Source organism: Epinephelus lanceolatus, chromosome 6, assembly GCF_041903045.1.
Source record: "Epinephelus lanceolatus isolate andai-2023 chromosome 6, ASM4190304v1, whole genome shotgun sequence".
Lineage (NCBI taxonomy): Eukaryota > Metazoa > Chordata > Actinopteri > Perciformes > Serranidae > Epinephelus > Epinephelus lanceolatus.
Window position 1 is genome coordinate 31998493 of NC_135739.1, and position 20173 is coordinate 32018665.

The 20173-nt window shown below is 40.3% G+C and overlaps 1 protein-coding gene across 1 annotated transcript in view; it reads right to left on the bottom strand.

Annotated features, from left to right (window-relative positions):
- LOC117253907 (ephrin type-B receptor 1-like) overlaps window positions 1–20173 on the bottom strand; it is a 114540-nt gene that overhangs the window by 29966 nt on the left and 64401 nt on the right. The window contains exons 7-9 of the mRNA XM_033621770.2: window positions 16916–17178; window positions 13044–13119; window positions 11588–11712 (exon numbers count right to left, since the gene is read on the bottom strand). Of these exons, the coding sequence (XP_033477661.2) occupies window positions 11588–11712; window positions 13044–13119; window positions 16916–17178 (464 nt within the window). The remainder of the gene's footprint in view (window positions 1–11587; window positions 11713–13043; window positions 13120–16915; window positions 17179–20173) is intronic.

A 20173-nucleotide genomic window follows, 5' to 3' on the forward strand; every position in this document is an offset into this window, starting at 1 on the left:
TGACATCACAAATTTGCACCTCTGACACAAACTCCACAACTCCAACACAAAACTGTTTAAATGCCTTTAAGCAGCTTATGTTTAATTAAATGTCACAATAGAGAACTCTCCAACATTGTCATGAAAAAAAAAAAAGACTTTAATGCATGTATTGCTGTTTGCCTTCCCTAGTGTCGTTACTGTATGTGTAATACTCCCATAGGTCTACTGCACTGTTAGACCTTTTCTTTAGTGCATCTATACTAATAGTGTCTATTACTTTTCCCATTTCATTATTACCTGACGCTTTTGGCAATATTGTCTCTGTTAGACTCATGCCAATAAAACATACTGAATTGAAAACTGAAATTGAATTGAGAGTGAGAGGGAGGGAAGTGGACTGAAAATTGGACACAATATAAAAACATTCTTTGATCTGTAAGTCCAGTGTTACTATATAAGTCTCTGGTTTATCAGTAAAGTGTATGAACTACACTGCAGACTTAAGTCTGTAACAGTGACAGACAGAGTGACATCTGTGTCCTCTGCAGGTTAATAACATTACATCAACAGGTCTTATAGAGTTACGTCTGATGTATGAAAATTATAGGAGCACATTTTTAAAAAAATATTTATCAGCTATTTTATGAAAAAATAATGATTCTGCTAAATGTAAAAATGTTAAATATTGCGTCAAAAAATTAAGCAGGCTGACAATCCGTCAATCCTTAGTCAGCAGTTTGCTCTGTTGCATCTGTTACCACACCCAACAGTGATGGTGTAGTCACATAGCCAGGAGTACTGTTATATCACAGCTGTAAAGTTAGCATTTCTTTTAACATTTATAAAAAAAAAGAAAACTCAGCAGCAAGGCATCTTTGTCAGTTATTCTGGATAATCCACCAACCTCTGTGAGAACAGATTTGACTGGAACTACTATACCGAATAAGTTGTCCTAGTTAAAGCAAGTTCAGAAGACATACTGGGTCATTGTTTCTGGAGAGACACATCACCGTTAAATTTTACAAATGTCATTTTACAGTGTTTTGTGTAGCACATACAGAATACAATTTATTCCCATTTTACTGGAGTAGTGACAGAAAGAAGGGAAAAGGGGGCATAATTCAAAGCTGTGGCACATAAAATTACTCTCAATGCAAGACACCAATAGATGAAAGATAGAGTTTTGTTTTTCTTTCACTTTGTCCACAAGTGCCTGCTCAAAAGTCTCTTCAGTCCCTTTCTCTTTGATTTCTGGCTCTTTTTCCCACCACTTCGACCCATTCTTTCCTCCATCTCCTTCAAATATAAAGTGATAATGCAGTTAATTAGCTATTGCCCACAGAGACAGGTCTGCCAGAGCATTTGGACCTCTTTCCGCCCCATCTTCCTCCTGAGGTGAATTAGGCATCAGACCTATCAGGCCTATCTTATAAACCCAAGGCTACAACCTTTTAGCTCTATCTTTTGTACGCCTTCCCTTCTACGCTTCCTCTTACCCATTTCTTTCAGATAAAAAGGTTTTTGCTGCGGCAAGATCGAAACGGTCCAGGGGGAACGACAAATATGGTGTGGAGATGGCATGAAAGGACGGGGGAGGGAATCATGCCGTGAGGATGAAGGAGGTGGAGGGGTCGACGGCAGAGCGGTGGGGAGAGGGAGAGAGATGACGGTGATGAGGAGAGTTCAGGAGGGAAAAGACCAGAAGAAAGCGAGGGCTGGGGGTGGAAAGAGAAGGGAGGATGGAGAGCGAGAGCAGTCAAAAGATGACATGCACATGAATAAAAAGGGGTTAAAGATGATTGAATTTTTATTCATATTATCATTGCAGTTCTTAATAACAAATACCTGCTCCTCACTTGATGGTCTTAAACACCTTATGTTGTTGCTTGAGGCTATCTGTCTTGTTTCTATTATGCAATGTCTTGTGTAATGCATGTTGTTCCTGTGTACCCACAGTATTTTCATATGCTATATTTAATGTCAACTGGCTCTAGTTTATTTCAGTTCAATACTGATATACTGTACTAGGAGCATTCAGACTCCTACTGTCATAATTATGACACGACACATGGACGACTACAGAGTTTGAGGTGTTAAAAGCTGTGAGAGAATATGATTGAGCTATATTTGGAAGTGGACACAGAAATGGGGGTATTATGTCAGAGTGGGTTTTAGATTTGGAGGTGTGTGTGTGTATGTGTGTGTGTGTTGGGGGGGAGCTCTATGCTCACCACAGTGAAAAGGTTAGGGGGCAACCCATCTGGGAAGGTCTGGGAGCTAGAGATAAGTAGGGGGGAAAAATCCTGCCTCCCTGTGCCATATCAAATTTACAACATTAAAACCTCATTATCTATAGAGTGGCTATGAAGGGAGAGGGAAGGGGGGGAGAGGGGGGTGGAGTAGATGGAGGGAAGGAAGGTGGAGAAAAGGAGGTAAAGTACAGCTGTCTGCTAAGAAAAACCTGTCCTCCCTCTCTCAAGGCTTATCAAACCGCTCCCCGAGGACTTCTTCACTTGAAGCTAAAATTAGTCACTTTATGGGGCTGGCTTGTCTCCAGTGTAAAGTACAGTATTTCTCCCTTCTTAAGATGAGCATCAAGGAAGAAGAGTGAAACGAAGAAACAATGAGAGAAGAAACTGCCAGCTTTTGATTCTGGGTCTTAATTGGCCTCCATGTTAAATAATGTTAGCGCAAAGGCAGCGGCGAGTAAGGCCGGCTTACTGTAAAGTCGCTGCCCTGATTTTGACAAAATAAGTGTTTTATCTGTGACTGTCAGACTGCAGCTACAGTACATGTCTCAGAGACTGCAGTTCCTCTCACTCTGTCCTAAAACTCACTCTAATTGCTCTCCGAGAGTCAGAATCACAACTTGCTCTTTCCGCTGCTGCTGTTTTCTATCTTTCCCTGGAACTACGCTTCCACCCAAACCGTGGGAAGTAGCACCTTCACAGCCAGGTGCAGCACCCCCGCCACTTGAGCGGGGGTGAGATGTATTTGTATTGTTGATTTTTTTTTTTTATGTTACCTGCAACATCTTTTGTTTTTTAAATGATCTCTGGCAGCATGAGCCTTCCAGATGATTCCCTGAAATATTCTGTGCATTATGCTACAGATTCAGAGCAGCATGAACATGATGTTAAATTTTAAATGCAGTTTTCAAGCAACACCTGAACTTAAAAAGTGTGACTATCGTGGTGGTGGTGACGCTGTGCTGCCAGTGCATTGATCTTTATGCCATTGCCATTGTCATACTGGCATGTTGTTTGCCAGCCACAGTATCATATGGTGTTGTCAAAATGTGATTTACAATTGTTGTAGCCATTAAAAAAAGGGTTTAACTTTGCTTATATGTCATATTATATATCATTTTGTTATTGCATCTGTTTATTATAGCTTTGGGTTGCATTTATTTGAATGAATGAATGAATGAATGTTTATAACACTATAAGGACTTGGTGCATAGGGCATGTATGGCCCCACCTGTAGCTGGTAGCGGTTTCAGAAAATGTTGGGCAGCTGAAGTCTTGGTTAAGATAAAGTCTTTTGATTATTGTTTGACTCATTTTTGTGACATTTCTCGTTTTCTTTATTTATGATGTTAATTGAGAACAATGTTTGGAAGATGTTTGAGTCAGTTGAATAAATGAATTTAATTTTAAAGTGACAGGGAGTATGTCTTCAGTGCCTGCGGCTTTAACAAGGAAAGGGTCACAACATTGTTGTAATGAACCCATACCTTGTTTTTTTGGCGTTAAGTGATAGGTTTGTCTAACGTTCCAATATATGTTCTTGCTCAAGTAAAATGTCTTTTTTTTTGTTTGTTTGCTCCAGTGGCTTTTAATGTACGTGATCATTCCCACAAGCCCTTACACCACCACAACAACATTATTTTTCAGTGCCCTCTAAAACTTCTGTTTCATATGAGTATTTTCTGATCTGCCAGGTCTATAGTTGAGGTTAGGGACAGATAAGAAACTCTGTTGTTGACTGTTGGTAAGAGACCGCATGTAAACTGTGGTTTCTGCTGACAAAGTCGGACACTTTTTACAGCCAACTTTCCACCTGAGCTCCTTCCTAAAAGGTTTTGCAGCATTAAAACAACATCACACTATTTCTTCTGTTGCTTGTAAGAGATGACAGTGACTGCTTGCATGATCGCAAAAGGTTATTTGTCAGGAAAACTTCACCATATAGATATGCACAGCTTCTTCTTTGAGCACACATGAACCACATTCTGATGATGGCATAAATGCATTTCACTAATTGGAGAGCAAATCTTTTTGATCTTTTTGAATCACGTTTCACGATAGAAAATCAGCATGGAGAGTTACAACACATCTTTCATTATATTGACATTTTACTGATTAGATACTGTGTCTGAGTGTGTTGACAATTTGTGTAGCATTTATAAATGTAAGAAATATAACAAGAAAGAGTCTGGTTTGAATATATTGTGCAAAAATAAAACAGTGAGGTAATAAGGGCAGGACTTCTGTAGCATACCTAGATTATACTATGCGCTATGTCAGCGGTGTGTTTCATTTAGTTATAGGATTTACATATTAACACATAGCACATACTGAACTAAGAGAAGCAATAAGAACCACAATAATAAAAACGACACACTCTCTTTCCCTTGTGCAACACAGTGAAATTATAGCCATACACTATGCTGTGCTGGAAAATTGGAATCTGTGAGCAAGCCCTCTGGAGTCATGGACTTTAGGACTGAGTCTTTTCATCAAAGAGAATAGATAAGAAAGGGAGTTGACAACAGTCTTGAGCATTTACAGTGTGTTGTTATGATTGTATCTCAGAACTTTAGTGAGTTATGGAAGCAGCAACTCACTGACAGTATGTATTAAGAGGGGGGAAAAAATGAACACAAAGACTAGCAGCGGTATCCCTCCAAAAAAGCCAAAAACTATTTTCTTCAGTTTTATGAAAAAGGATTGGAAGATGGCAGGAAATCAAATGTGGGCTGTGAATGAGGAGGCATGTTGTTCTTTTTGGTGTATCTCACACAATCCCTTGTAGGTGCTTTGCTCTTTGTTTTTAATCTGTCTGCAGTGAAAGTCTCTGAATCTGTTTTTGCAGCTGCTGGCTCAGCTTCAGAAAAGATGAGGATATTCTTATGTTTTGCTCTGGGTGATAGATACGCTTTTAATTTAACTTTCAGTCTCCAAATGCATTGCTTCCCACTGACTGAATTACAAAGAAGACAAGATATGCAGATGCAGTTTGTCCTTTCTTTGGAGTTTTTTTCTGTCCTGGAGCAGCAGTCTTTGATGGGAAAGCAATCAGGTCCTGCACGTTTCACCCCTGAATCAGGGGCCCTCATTGCAGCCCCGGGTTTGACATTTTTTATGCAGGCTTGTTCGATCACTGGGCTCTGGCAGCAAAGTGTTTTGTGCCTCAGTCTCCTGGTTCATACACGTTAGAACCTTGTCTACCACAGGACAGCTGGAGGCTTGATTGCTTCAGTCAGACAGCCTCACAGAGGAGAGTGGTTGGAGTTGCGATTTCAGCAGCATCCACTACTGAATAAATTGGTGCTTTGGTCTTCTGGTCTTTAAGTGATTCAGCTAGGGAGATAGAAAAATCCTCCAGTGCTCTCAAAATGTTGACATACACAGCGAAAAGCAGAGGAGTGACATTTTTTATCATCACATTCACTCTTTATTCTCTTTTGCAAAACACTGGAAACAAGCCCTTAGAGAGAGAGTGAAGTGCTCAAACACGTGCGGGGAGATCCGCGTAGAGGCGCTACTCCTTCACATACAAAGGAGCCAGTTGAGGTGTTTGGGCATCTGATAAGGATGCCACCTGGGTGCTCATCTTGGAGGCTTTCTGGGCATGACAAACTGGTGGGAGCCCCTGGGGATTGTATATCTCATCTGGCTTGTGAAAGCCTTGGGATCCCCAGGAAGAACTGGAAGACATTGTTGAGAGGGGGGAGTTTCGGACTACTTTGACCGAGGCGGTAGAAAAATAGATAATTGGATGGAGAAGCAGTGGAAGTGCCTCTTGCACAGCGATTCAGCATGGGTAGGATAAAGCAAACTTCCAGAGAGTTTAGTTCAAGGACATACTGGCACCTCTCAAAAAGCACAGTCATCAATAGAGCTGCTAATCACTGGCATTGTCAAAGAGAATACAAATAATCATTACGGATATCTCGTTTCTTTTCAGCCTCAACAGCCTGAGTCATACAGATCCTAAACATCCAAGCCTGGATGAATGGATGGTTTACTGCAGAGATATGTAGTCTCTGTGATAGTAGGGCATTCAGGACTACTGCATTTTAGTAGTCATCAACTACTCCAAAAAAAGTAGTCAACTAGTCGATTAATCGCAGGATATACCATATATTTTTCCTTCAAATATACGTAACAATGATCGGCTATCGTCAAAAAGGTCTCAAATACAACCAGTAATGTAGACGGAACCCACCTGGGGGTAGTCCTCAATTGGCTATGAGAGGCTGTTCACAAATGAGCTGCAATTTGATTGGATGATTCGACTTGTCTGAGCTGGAAATACTTAAGCTGCGATAACAACATGACTGTTTTCTTGTCGGGATAGCAGAAGTCTTTCTTTCCCTAGATAACCTAAATTCTGTTTATGTAACGTGGCAGAATGTAACGTAGAAAATGATTCTTTAAAAAAAGAAATCAATGTCCAACCAGGGCCGTCGCAACTGGACAGGCAAACTAGGCAATTGCCTAGGGCCCCGAGCTGGACGGGGCCCCCCAGAGACGGCTGACATTGGTCCATATCAATGACAATATGAATGGAACCCCTATAGACACTGCAGCAACGACAACACGTCGGAATCCCCCCTAATCCCAGCTATGACATTAGCTGTGTTGCCATGGTTGTGTACACAGAACACTGTACCTGCAATAAGTTAGTGCCAACGACAATGTTAATTTCTCCCATTAGTAATGCATTTGTTGTCAAATGCTAACATTAATGAAACCAACATCAATTCTGCTGTCAGTAGAACATCTTATTCTGTCCAAACTGTAACTAATTTGTATTTAGAAGAGGAAGATAATATGTTAACATGAAGCATTGAAGTTGTTACTGTTGTTCATTAATTATTTCATACAGATCTTAAATGTTGAGTGTTTGTGAAGCACACACACAGTTCTGTACTTGCATGAAGATACTAAAGCAAACTCACCAAATATAATTGAGCTTTTTTTTTTCTCAAGGTGCTTTGTTGAAATATTTTGGTCCACAACAGCATACATCTACAGTTGCCTCAACAGATGAAGGTAGGAGAAAGTTATTCTAAATTCACAGTGACTTAAGAAATAAGAATAACTAAGAATAAGAATAACTTCATTGAGCCTCAGAGGGATCTGCTCTCCAGTTTAAATCTGTCATGATATTATTTCATTTAAAATGACTACACAAATATTTGTCTTACACAATGAGTTACTGTATTTATTTTTGTATTTTGTTGTTATTGTTTTCTTTGAAAGGAAGCATGTTATGTGTTTTTGTTATTTAAATAATGTAAGGCAATTTTGCTTTGTTTTTCTATTTTTCTATAAATAAAGGATTTGTTACAAACGCTTCATGTCCTCTCAGTGTCGGAGACGGGTGCCGGCGGGGGGAGGGGCCTCCAAGGTGCCTCTTGCCTAGGGCCCCCAGAGGGTCTTGAAACAGCCCTGTGTCCGACAAAACCAATGTCCTCTTTCAGATGTTAGAAGACCATTGCAATTGATAACTATGACCCATCAACACTGACTACCCACAGCGCCCCCAGCTGCATATCTGCGGTAAATGCATTCCTACTGCTTTATTAAGGCACCATGCTAAAACCACAGATGAATTACTAGTCAGTAACACTGCACAGTGTCAACTAGTGGTTTTGATTGACTATTCGACTATTCTGTGAGAACGGTATACAGTGCTGGAGGCAACGCCTTGTTCATTCTTGTGAAAGTTGCTCAGTAAAAAGATTTACCTGAAAAATTACCCGCATCTTTCACATCCTGGGGCCCACAGAGCAAGCACACAAGAGACTTTCGCCAGCCGAGAGGCTAACTTCCAGTTTAGCCCTCACATAACTTGCAATACAATTATACAATACAATACAGTAGCCCAATACAACACATACAGTTATTTAGTCACACGGCTCTTCTCGACTATTGAAAAGTTATCAGACCAAATGGATCAAATTCTGATTATGAAATTATTCATTTCGCAGGGGCTGTGACACTCAAAAAATGTTATCACTGATTTAAAGACATCTCTTTTACAATGTAAGTCTATGGGAAATAGTCTTTTTGGGCCCAATAGCATCAAAGCCTGGTGCTGTTCCTAGGGGCTTGTGTGAAACCCCTCTGCAGCCGTGAGTTTCTCTCTTTGGGAGGAAAGACTCTATCCTTCATGAATAAAGGTAACTTTCTGTGATTTCATCTGGCAAATATCAAAACAGCAATGTCCACAGAGCCACATCCACATTGAGCTGAGGAGATGAATCTCGGAAATGATCCCACTCAACAAACAATACAGCAATATTGCTGGCTGCAGTCCACAAACAGTGTAACAATCCTCCCCGCGGACACAGCATGTGCAACCATTGCCATGAACAGCATAAAGATAAAGACTGCAACCAGGCTGTAAAAATGTGTCCTGGTATCACTGAGAAAATAAATAACACTTGATGTGATTATAGTCACATAAAACAGCTATAAACCATGTAGCTTCGTCTCCTGAAGGCATCAAAATATTAAATAATTCAACTGCGACAGAAGTACATTTTTTGGTCTAATTTATATTTGTCTAAATCACTGTCTGCGATTGTCTGAGGTTCTGTTTCTTCGAGCGATTAAAGTGAGGAGTGGCCTGCACAAGACACACAAGATGAGCTACTTGACCAATTAAACGGTTTTAATTGGATCTTCCAGAGCCCACAGATCTTAATTAGATTCCATTTTGTGTGCTACAGCTTATGAAACTGTGGCAACTCAAACTACATTAGTTGTTCATGGAGGAAACACACACAGCTTTGTTGAACTCCATAAATCAGTAAACCTTTCTTTCACAGTTTCATTGGAGCAATGCAGCTTTACAGTTTGACAGGATCCCACTGTAGCCACTCATTAATGAACGGATGCCCGTCTTTGCTGCATGACTACGATCAACAATGGATGTGTGCTGGAATAAAGAGAGGCTCTCCATCACTGTAAAACCTTGTCAGTATGACTACAGGCTCCATGAAATATGCATTGTGGCTCTGAGATCAATCCCAACTTATTAGGGAATAATATGGTATAAAAGATGATGCATGAACCCAACTCTTTAATAGACATTGAGCCCAAGTGAGAGAGAAAATACATCAATTTCAGGAATTATAAGTCTGAGAAATATGTTGACACGTTTCTGCTTTTAGCTGTCATTCATTAATCATCATGTACATAATGAGCAGCATTCACAACACCCCAGCCCCTTAACTAATAACAACAATAATGATTTCTTTTTTTTTTTTTTTTATCAATTATTAGTACTTACGTTAAGTGACAGGATATAATGAATAATAACACAGGGAATATTACAAGAGCATTATTGAGTGATTATTTTGAAAAGGAAAAAAACGTAAGTGAATGGATACATTAAAAACACACATTGCAAGCACACCATATTGTCATGTGTCACTGTTTTGTATGGGCATGTGCGATGGAGCAGTGGACATTGCTGTAATTAGTTAATCTTTTTTTTTTTTAAATTTGTTCAAATAGCTGAAGAAATATCTCATAATATGAACACCTGAATTATGGCAGGTGCCTCAGAGGGCAGCCACTTAAACACAAGTGAGAATGACGCAAGAAGAAGTCTTGCTTTTAGGTCAACTCCAGTTGGGACATTGTGCTGTCAGGTATGAAAAACTTTGGCATGCTCTTGCATTGCTGTGTTATAATGCCTGTATCTAATTATTTTGGGGAGTTTGGGTTATTTTATGGATGAAAAAATGCATTCATTTAAGTTTGAATCGTTGTCTTTTGTCCCCACTGACCTAACAGCCTTTGTTTCTAGTCCAGTGACTGAAGGTTCGTCTCTGCAAAATATGACAGCAACAGATGCTTTGAGTACAGCAATATGGGTAGCTAAAGTAAAACTTTGCATACACAAACAAAACACATAGATACATAAAGGAGGTACAAGAGCATCAAAACCCAACATCCTGCATCTAAGGAGATGGATGAGAGGGGGCAGAGTTCCTCTGTGTTTTTTGGCAGGGGTGGTGTTCAAAGCCACTGAGGAATGCACGCTGTGTTGTTTCACATGGTTCCCAGCTATAGGATGCCTCTTTAAACCAGCACCAGCCTTCCTGTGTGCTGCAGGGAGAAACACTTTCTTAAACTCCAAAGACTGGCAGCCAATCATCATGCGGAAGTGGGCATAGTTTCATCTAAAGTGAGACAGTTAGCTTAGTTTAACATAAAGACTGGATACAGAGGGATTAATATTCAATAGATATGAGAGTGGTATCGTTCTTCTTATCCAAATCTCAGCAACATATAAATTTATTTTGTTTTTTTCCCCCAATGTGATAAGCTATTATTTTAAAGGTGAAGTGTGTAAGATTTAGGGGAGATTTGTCAGAGTTAAACAATGAATTGAAGATTGCAACCAGCTAAATCTTCCCCCGGCTAGAATTCTGTCAGTGTTGATTGTTTAGGAGTGTTCTTACTGGGAGCCAAATTATCCCCAGAGGTCATTTCCTCTCCAAAATAAACAGACCAGATTTGTCGATGAAGATTCTCAGTCATCCAGGTCATGGTAATCATAAGCATTATATTGTAGCCAACTGGACTTGCTTGTGTTTCTTGAAGACGTTTTGCCTCTCATCTAAGAAGCTTCTTCAGCTCTAAATGACTGGTACGGAGCTGCAGGCTTAAAACCCTGTGTGGGAGTTAACCCTTGCAGAGTATAGAAACTTTGTTGTACAACACGGCAATCTCAATAAATGAGGACCCGCTCCCTTTTTAGATACAAATGGCTCGTTCTATGGTAAGGAGAACACAATTCTTATTTTCAGGTAATTATACACTAAAGAAAACACACTTATTATATTATATTCCATTTCTGCCAATATAGCCCCCTAAATCCTACACACTGGACCTTTAAGTAAAGATTTCTTTTTCTAATTAATTCAATGGCAATGTGTATGTTTTCTTAATGTGTTTTATTCACCAACTGACCAATGTTTTTGTGGTTCTCTGACTGGTTAATTGTCCCATTTATCTGTGCATAAATAATGAACTGTTGTGACCTCATATGCTTGTCGAAGATGGCGTAGACATAAAAATTGTGGATCAACTTATCAGCAACAAGCGTTACAACAACTTATTATGAGCTAAGTAGTTTAGAGGCAGTGAGACTGTTGCTGCCACTCAGTGAGTGCTGATAATAGATGACTTAGATGAAGTTGATATTGATTTGCCCATTTTATTGACTCTAATGGATTACTGTCTGTGACCATAACACCAAAAAGCACAAAGGCAAACACACACACACACACACACACATGCACACACGCACACACACACGCGAACACTCACAGACATTAATCATCCCACTCTACCTTGTCAAAGTATCGTATCTCGTAGTCGAGGATAATTCCGTTGGGCTGCTCGGGCGGTGGCCATGACAACGAGAAGCTGCGGCTCGTTGAGCTCACTTGGTGCATTATGGGAACTACTGAGGGAGCTGTTAAAAAACACACATACGCACACACGAGTACACACAATCAATTAGGCAGTTAAAAGATCCGCTAGCATGCTTAAACTCCATAAATATGGAAATATAGTGTGTAATGTAATGACATATTGCCAAGGATTATTTACACCCAAAGGAGAAAAATGTTTCCTCATCCAGGCTCATGAAAACAAATTACTGCACTTGTCACTGATGGGGAAGCAAGAGTTATGTCTGTAATGCATTTTTACTCATAATTTTAGGAACCACAAGCTCTTGGCTATAATGTATTTCTTGGTTTTGCCTCCCGGATCTCTTTATGAGATGGTTTTCATCACATTCGTACTTCATTTAATAGCGTACAGTGAAGAGAGGAAGGCATCAAGACACGGAGATTAATGCCACACCAGTAACTAGTATCAAATTGATGTAAGTTATATTGAGGACGTATGGATCTTTCACAGCTGAGTCATCAGGACATCATATAGTTGCCACAATCCTCAGTAAATGCTGTGATATCTCATGAGCCAAATATTTCCTGTAGTCATAATTTGACAGTGTGAGCGGGCTGTCACCTGAAAACCTCACAGTCATTTTTAATATCGCCACAATTGACATTTTACAGGGTTCTCTATATGTCGAGTGAGTTTCATATCCTAAGGTCCCATGAATACGCTAAACCTATTGCATAATTTAAACCCCTCCCCAGTGCAGTCAACCTGAAAATAAATCAGTTTTTGTTGAGTCCTAAAAGATTTCAGGGATAAGAGAGTTTTGCATCCGGCAGCAGTAACAAATGTGCTCAGAAAGCGGCAGGGTGACAATGGATCATGTTTCGATTAGGAATGAGCCTGGGTTGCCGTAGATGAGGTAAATGATGTGTTTTCCATCAGAGCAAAGCGGCTTTTAAATCTAAATTTGGGTAGCGGTGGAAATATCACTTGTGTCTGTCTCTATAAAGTATTGATGGAGCAGTAACTCAGCTCACTTTATAGTCTCTAAGAATTACACTGTCAGAGACGGAGAGAGGGGAGGGCACGGAGAGGGGATAAAGGCAAGAAAAAGGGAACAGAGACAGAGAGAGGCAGAGGGAAAAGAGGAAAACAGGATGAAAGCTGCGGATGTGCAGGAAAGACAGAGGAGAGGGGAGCGAAAGGGAGACAGAGGGAGAGCGATGACAAGCTTATAACATGTTTTATGAATTAAAAAGCTGTAGCTCAATTTCCTTTATCCCCCTAGCCATCCCTCCCTCGCATAATCCACTGTGCCCCAGGGCATGCTTACACACACATACACAGATGTTTTCACACACATGCACACAGCTTCTGCACTTCCACACTCACCAGCCTGATTGGTTGTAATGTTGATTGACAGTTGCTGGGCGGGGTAAGGGCTCTTGTTGGAGACTCCGTTGACTGCCTGTGGAGTAAAAAGTGTAATGATCAGCTATTCCACCTCACAGACGTTAACTCTCTTAGTTACTGTTGCTAGGCCTGTCAAGCTTTCTGTTCTCACAAAGCACATGTGCAGTTTACACTATTAGCAGTGGCAGGTTAGATGCACAAAAGACTTAAACCTGATTTATGAAGGCTGCACAACACTTTTGATGGGCGCTCCACAGAAATGATGTATTTTTGACAAAAAAGACATTGTTATATTTTGTCGCGCAATATGAATGGGTAGTCACATTGCATCACACTAACATTTGACTGAACAATTTGGTATATAACTGTAACTTCAGATAACTTGGAGATTTCAAAAAATTCCAAAAGCATGACTCTCAGTCCATGTCCTGCATTTGTTGGACCAAAACATATACACCCTGTAGCTCCCTTGTGTGGTTTAATGGATGCACTGACCCCCTCCTTTCCTTGCGCAGCTGCTGTCTTTTGAGTAGAAGTGAGTTTAAAATCTCTTTCTCTTTAATTAACTCACTTAGCAGAAATCAAGACAAAAAACAAACAGCTGTCAGAAGAAGATGGGTACATTTTTTTTGTCAAATCCATCCATCCATCCATCTTCTAACCGCTTCATCCTCTTGAGGGTCGCGGGGGGGCTGGAGCCTATCCCAGCTGACATTGGGCGAGAGGCAGGGTACACCCTGGACAGGTCGCCAGACTATCGCAGGGCTGACACATAGAGACAGACAACCATTCACGCTCACATTCACACCTACGGACAATTTGGAGTCACCAATTAACCTAATCCCCAATCTGCATGTCTTTGGACTGTGGGAGGAAGCCGGAGTGCCCGGAGAGAACCCACGCTGACACGGAGAGAACATGCAAACTCCGCACAGAAGGGCTCCCACACCCGGGATCGAACCGGGAACCCTCTTGCTGTGAGGCAACAGTGCTAATCACCACACTACCGTGCCGCCCTTTTGTCAAATCATAAATTGAAAATGTTGCACAGCTGTTGAATTACTGTCGAGCAACACCCATCAAAAGAGCTGTGCACCCTACCATAAATTAGACTTTGGTAATTCTTAAAACAATAGGCACTTGATTTCCAACAGAGGTAGAAAAAGCAGTTCCCTTTCGGTTGGTACACACGGACGCACTCCCCATACATACATGTTATACCGTAGTTCCATCCCTCAGAGAACGTTGGTTATATTAAAAACCTCCAGGCTCCTTGTTTCTAGCCAGCAACTAATTTTACCAGCTAAATTAACACTTAGTTGGTTGAAAACTCATAGACTGACTTTTTAGTATTTCCTGCCAACTCATTTTAAAAGGAGAACTCTGTAAATGGATGTTTAATATGCATTCAAAAGAAACATACATAGGGCTAAAGGCAAAAAACGTGCAACTTCTACAAGTGATGATCCATGTAGGAGACATGGAAATAAAGAAACAGCATTGTTCTTGTATTTCAGCACGATAAAGTAAATGTAAATTATTACAAATTGATATTTCCTTCTATCATAAACCTGTTTGGCTGCTTAGCTTACATACTGAAAGTCTGGTATGGGTTGCCGGGGTGTTAAAGAGCAAGACAAAGCTGCTGATGTTACACCTACACTCTGATACAATAGCAGTCCAGGTCACACGGTGGGGAAATATGTCTTGTAGGTAGTAGGCTAGTTAGCTGGACATGCCAACTAGTGTAGGTTAAATTAGAGCAAATCAACACACTGCTTTCCCTACACTCTTGTGTTTTTGGATTCTATTATGATAAAAAAAATACACCAGCCTCCAAATTATATAGGGTCATCACTCTGACTACAGCCATGCAGAATTCTAGCTGCTAAGCTGTGATTGGACGATCACTGTTCATGGGAGGGACTCAATAAAAAGTCAATTATCAGCAATAATGTGATGGTTTTCATTTCACTGCAAAAACGCTGCCACGGTCTTCATGAAACTGTAAAGTCTCACCGTCTCTCTCTTCTCACCAACACAAAGACGCAATTAACAGGTTCCAAGTGCGTTTTAAAGACCACCTAATTAGCTGCCACATATTGTTTGTCATGAGCTCGGTTAATCATTTTGACGGTTGGAACAATGTCTTCAGTCACAGCAAATCATTAAACAAAGGCGTGGTAATTAGTGACGCTAGCTTAATGGCTTATTCGGAGCTCGGATTCTACATTGCTTTGTTTATTTCTTTGTCATTTCACATTTTATTTTGTGTTTTCCCTTTTCTTGAGCTTCTGAAGATTCAAAAAATATCAGTTTTGTCAAAATATAAAAAAAACATACTTACGTTTCACCAGTGAGTATTTCATAAACACATTAATAATTCTATAATCTAATCATGCAAGTCAAGGTGACACACCACTTTAATGTTACTGTTTATTTTGTTTAAATAGCTGTTAGTGTATCCCCTTGGTGGATAATTTAATTTTGGGAAGCTGGACTGATATCTCAATGGATATTCAGCTCTGTGTTTAATGGTGGCTGCTTTCAGTAAACACATCAAATTACAATCAATGCATTAACAATCAGGTCAGTGTTTTGGTCACTCATTCATACATCATTATTGATCTGTCCGTCCCACAACAGACTGCTTTCAAAATGGATCTGTTCACACACCAGGCCACACTATTGAGTAGATCTAGAAAAGAATCATGAGCTACTGTACATGCTGTAATCCTACAAAAATCCTCTTTTATTATTAATAGGTCCACTGAACTGTGACGTTTACCAGAAGGAGAACTGTTCATATTTTAAGTGCAAGATTGGGCGAGATTTCAAAATCAGGGACTGAATAGAGACGATAAAGTAACACGCTTCCTTCCTTTAACAATTACAACGCTGGTGACCTTGATTTAGACACCCAGCCTTGATGGTTACAGTGTGGCAGCTGATAGTAGAAGATTGAAGGTCCACCATCGCGCTGGCTTTATGAGCATCAGGGTGGCCTTGTGTTTTGAGAGAGCATTGATATAACTGGAAATTGTGCATAAAAGCCTCAGTGTCAGCAAGCATCTACTGTGTGTAGCCTCTGTATCCTTGGGCACCAGGGCGAATATCTGGCAACTATTTGCATTTTAAAATAACAGTTGACAACACACTAAGCACCAAGGTTGTTTTTAGTATATTTTAGCATAAAATCTAACTACTCCTTTGAGAGGTAATTTTATATTTTGATGATTATCCAGCTTTGTAAAAGTTACATTTTAACGTAAGTGGTGTGAAAATATTAAAGGACTTCTCCACTGATATAACTGCCATCTGTTGCCTTACAAGGTGGTTTTGTAAGGTTTGGTACTTGCTTCTTCGTGGAGGGCGGAAGCTGTAAATATCCTGGATTCACAACAGTTCCAATGCATTTCACTGACGACCCTCAGCCAGGGCAGAGTCTCTTTGCCAATACTGTTCCTGCTGCGTCGCTTTAGAGCTTTGAGGAGGCAAGAGTGTTGTGAAGAACTGAGTATGTAGCTATAAAGTTGTGAAGAAAAATACAGATCAACAGAAGAGGTGTGAATAATGCTGCGGGAAGAGTTTGAGAAGTTTCTTAAAGGTCTTTGATACATGTCGACACATTTTCTTGCTGTGATTCTGGGTAGCCATCCGTGTCCTTTGCATCTGTTGTGAATCCAAACCTAACTACAGAAGAGGCAAGTTAACTTTCAACACACCTTATAAGCCTAAAGGGAGTAAGCGAGATACTTAAAATAAAGATTTCCATTTGAGTGTTCCTTTCACAACACCGAGCAGCATGCATGAATAAATAAAAGGCGCTTCTCTCTGCCCAATGAACAAACCTGTATTTCGAAGGTGTATGATGTGTGGGCCCGCAGCTTGCTGATCTCCACCCTTGTTTCCTTCAACCCTTGCTTGCCTGGAACAAACACCACGCTGTCGTCACATGGCTGACACGCCCGACGCTCGCTGCTGTGGCACCGGCGGCACAAGACATTATATGACAGGTCGTCACGGTGCCCGGTGTCACGAGGTGGGTGCCACTCCAGCTGCACTGATGTCTGGTTGACAACTGAGACCACGTTGCGAGGAGCAGAAGGGACACCTAGAGGGAGATGATTGGCGGTTAAAGGATTGACACTGAAAGCACATGTTTCCTGTGTCTGCTCGAGGGTCTGTCAATTTAAAGCAAATCACTACTTCACACCTGGACGCAATCAAACTTCATTATGGTAAGCACTTGAGAAAATAATTTGGTTTTCCATTAAGCAGTGCCTACTAATGGATTATATATGGCTACTTTTTTATTATCGCAGGATATCTGGCATTTTATAGCTAAGAAAGCTGTCGGATGTGCAGAATATCAGTGTGTGTGTGTGCAATAAACTGTCTGGAAATGTTTCAGCTGATATAATATTACAGTTACTAGGCCAGGCCAAGATGTCTCACACTGTCAGTAACATAAATGTGTGATGGGATGGCGCCATATCAGATTTACTGGTTTGTTTGTACAGAAGCTAGAGTATCACTGTGCTGTTACCCACAGTCTTTTCCATAAACAAGTCTGACCTATTACGGAAATGATGTAAAATACAACCATAGAACAGTTTGTGTCCTGTGGCTCAGATATAGGAATACAGGGTGTATTAACTGGGGCTGCCAAAGGAGGCAAAAAACATTGACTTAAGAAGTCTACCGGTACTAACTTCAGAAACAGCTGAGGTACAACTTTACACCTCTATGTCTTTAAATTCCACAGGGAAATATGTATCAAAAGGCAGTATAGTTACTAGCAATTATTTATGATTATACTGCTTTCTAAGACTTGACATTAGAGCAAACACAGTTAGAGACTGATCACAGACTATCACAGGGCTGACACATACAGTAGAGACAGACAACCATTCACACTCATATTCACACCGGACAATTTAGAGTCACCAATTAACCTGCATGTCTTGGGATTGTGGGAGGAAGCCAGAGTACCCAGAGAAGACCCACAGGGATACGTACAAACTCTGCACAGAAGGGCTCCCCTAACAAGGTTCGAACCCCCCACCCTGGGTTTGACAATGCTAACCACAGCACCACTATGCCTCCTTTTTTAAACATTTTTTTAAATGTATCTTATTAAATTGTTTGTCAATTTTTTTTACCACCTGAGTGGTTTAGATAGTTAACCACATCTGCCATCATTGAGCTTCTCAGCCTACTGGTGTGCACTATCTATAAATATGGACATGGTTTCAACTTCACACACATTCTGACCTGACGAAGATCCAAGTAGAATTTCTCCATTCAAGTTTTGTGGCATTGATTAAGTGTGCAGCTGTTACTTTTTTCCTCCAAGTGATTAATCTTTCATATTTTAATTCCAAATTTAAAATGCCAAAATTCAGAGGCTCTGGCATATCAACTGTGAATATCTGCTGGTCTTTGTCCTCTATGATAGACAACTTAATATCTTTGGGTTATGAATGATTTTTTTGGACAAAATGAGTGTCTGAATGTTTCAACTTGGGCTTTGGGAAATTGTGATCCATATTTTTCACATTTCTCTGACATTTTATGCACCAAACATTGATCAATAATGAAAATACTAATTAGCTGCAGTCTTAGTTTACATGCAAAATATAAGGTCAATTTGCTGAAGCTGAATACTTCTTACACCCATGGGATCTGCAACAGGAAAGAACATTCTGTCCCATCCTATTTTGGGTATTTGAGGAACTTCTGCTTCACCCTGTTTGCCAGGATTATATTTTTGCATTAGAGTTCAGACAGTGGTACACACTCCTGGCTACAGAAAAAGTTAAGAACCAAATCTTAGCTTAGAGTGCTCTAAGCTAAGATTTGCCTTTTTGCAGACTGACCAGTGAATATGAGGATGATTACTTTACTTTTACTTTACAGATATCAACTCAGGGTTGTCAGTTTTCAGAGTTTAAACATTGGTTTCTTTTTGCCTCCATGCATAGTTTCCAAGTGCAGTTTCCAACCAGTATTGCTTGTACAGATGTAGGTAATTCAGCCAACCCTGTCTCTAACAGTCAGGGGGTGACCTAACAGCTCACCTCCTGCCAGAGAATCTTTTTGTCTGTCACTCTTCGCTCACTCACTCAGTTTCTCTCTCTTGCTGGCTCCCCTCTTTTCTGTCAGCTCATCTCTTTGATCATGGGGAGAAACTCTGGCTTTTAGGGTGTTATAGTGAGTCTTAGACGAACACCCAGAGTTTTCACAAGGTTAAACCTAGCGGGTTCACTTTTCCTTGACTGTTCACACACATCACAAACCAACTACACACACAAAAGCCTACACCCACGCGACATGTTGGAGCAAAAAAATGGATATTCAACCTTGGCATATGTTAAATTGTGAGAAACGTCTGAGATGGTCCTGAACGCATATGTGTGTATCACACCCATGCTGCAAGTGCTAACAATCAGTGACAGGTTGGAAATCAAAGTAGCATCATCTTATAAACATTTCTACTCAAAGAGAGGATGCGTCAGAAACTGTGCATTCATGATTATACACACACACAGTGACTGAAGTAGATATTCACTAAATCTTACTTTGGATCCACAGATGGATTATTGAACATTCCTACCAAATACAGGCCCAGAGGCCAAGTGTCAAGGACCCCACTGGCCATCACCTTCAAAATGTCTCAAATTAACACACATTGGCCTGGAAGATACTTAAAATTACCACAAGAGTCACAAAAAGACCACAAAGAGAGGCAAAGGAACACAAAATAACTACGAAAACCGGCACAACAACCATATAAAGACACAAAGCAACTACAAAGAGACAAAAATGACTACAAGGTGGCACAAAATGACCTCAAACAGACACCAAATGATTTTAAAGAGACACAAAATGACTATGAAAAGACACAAAATAACCACAAAGATGCCCTAAATGCCTACAGTGTGACACAAAATGGCAGAAAAAAGACCCAAAATTACCTGAACCAGACACCAAATGATTTTAAAGAGACACAAAACGCCTATAAAAAGACACAAAACAACCACAAGGAGACACAAAATGACCAAAAAAGACCCACAATTACCTCAAAAAGACAACAAATGATTATA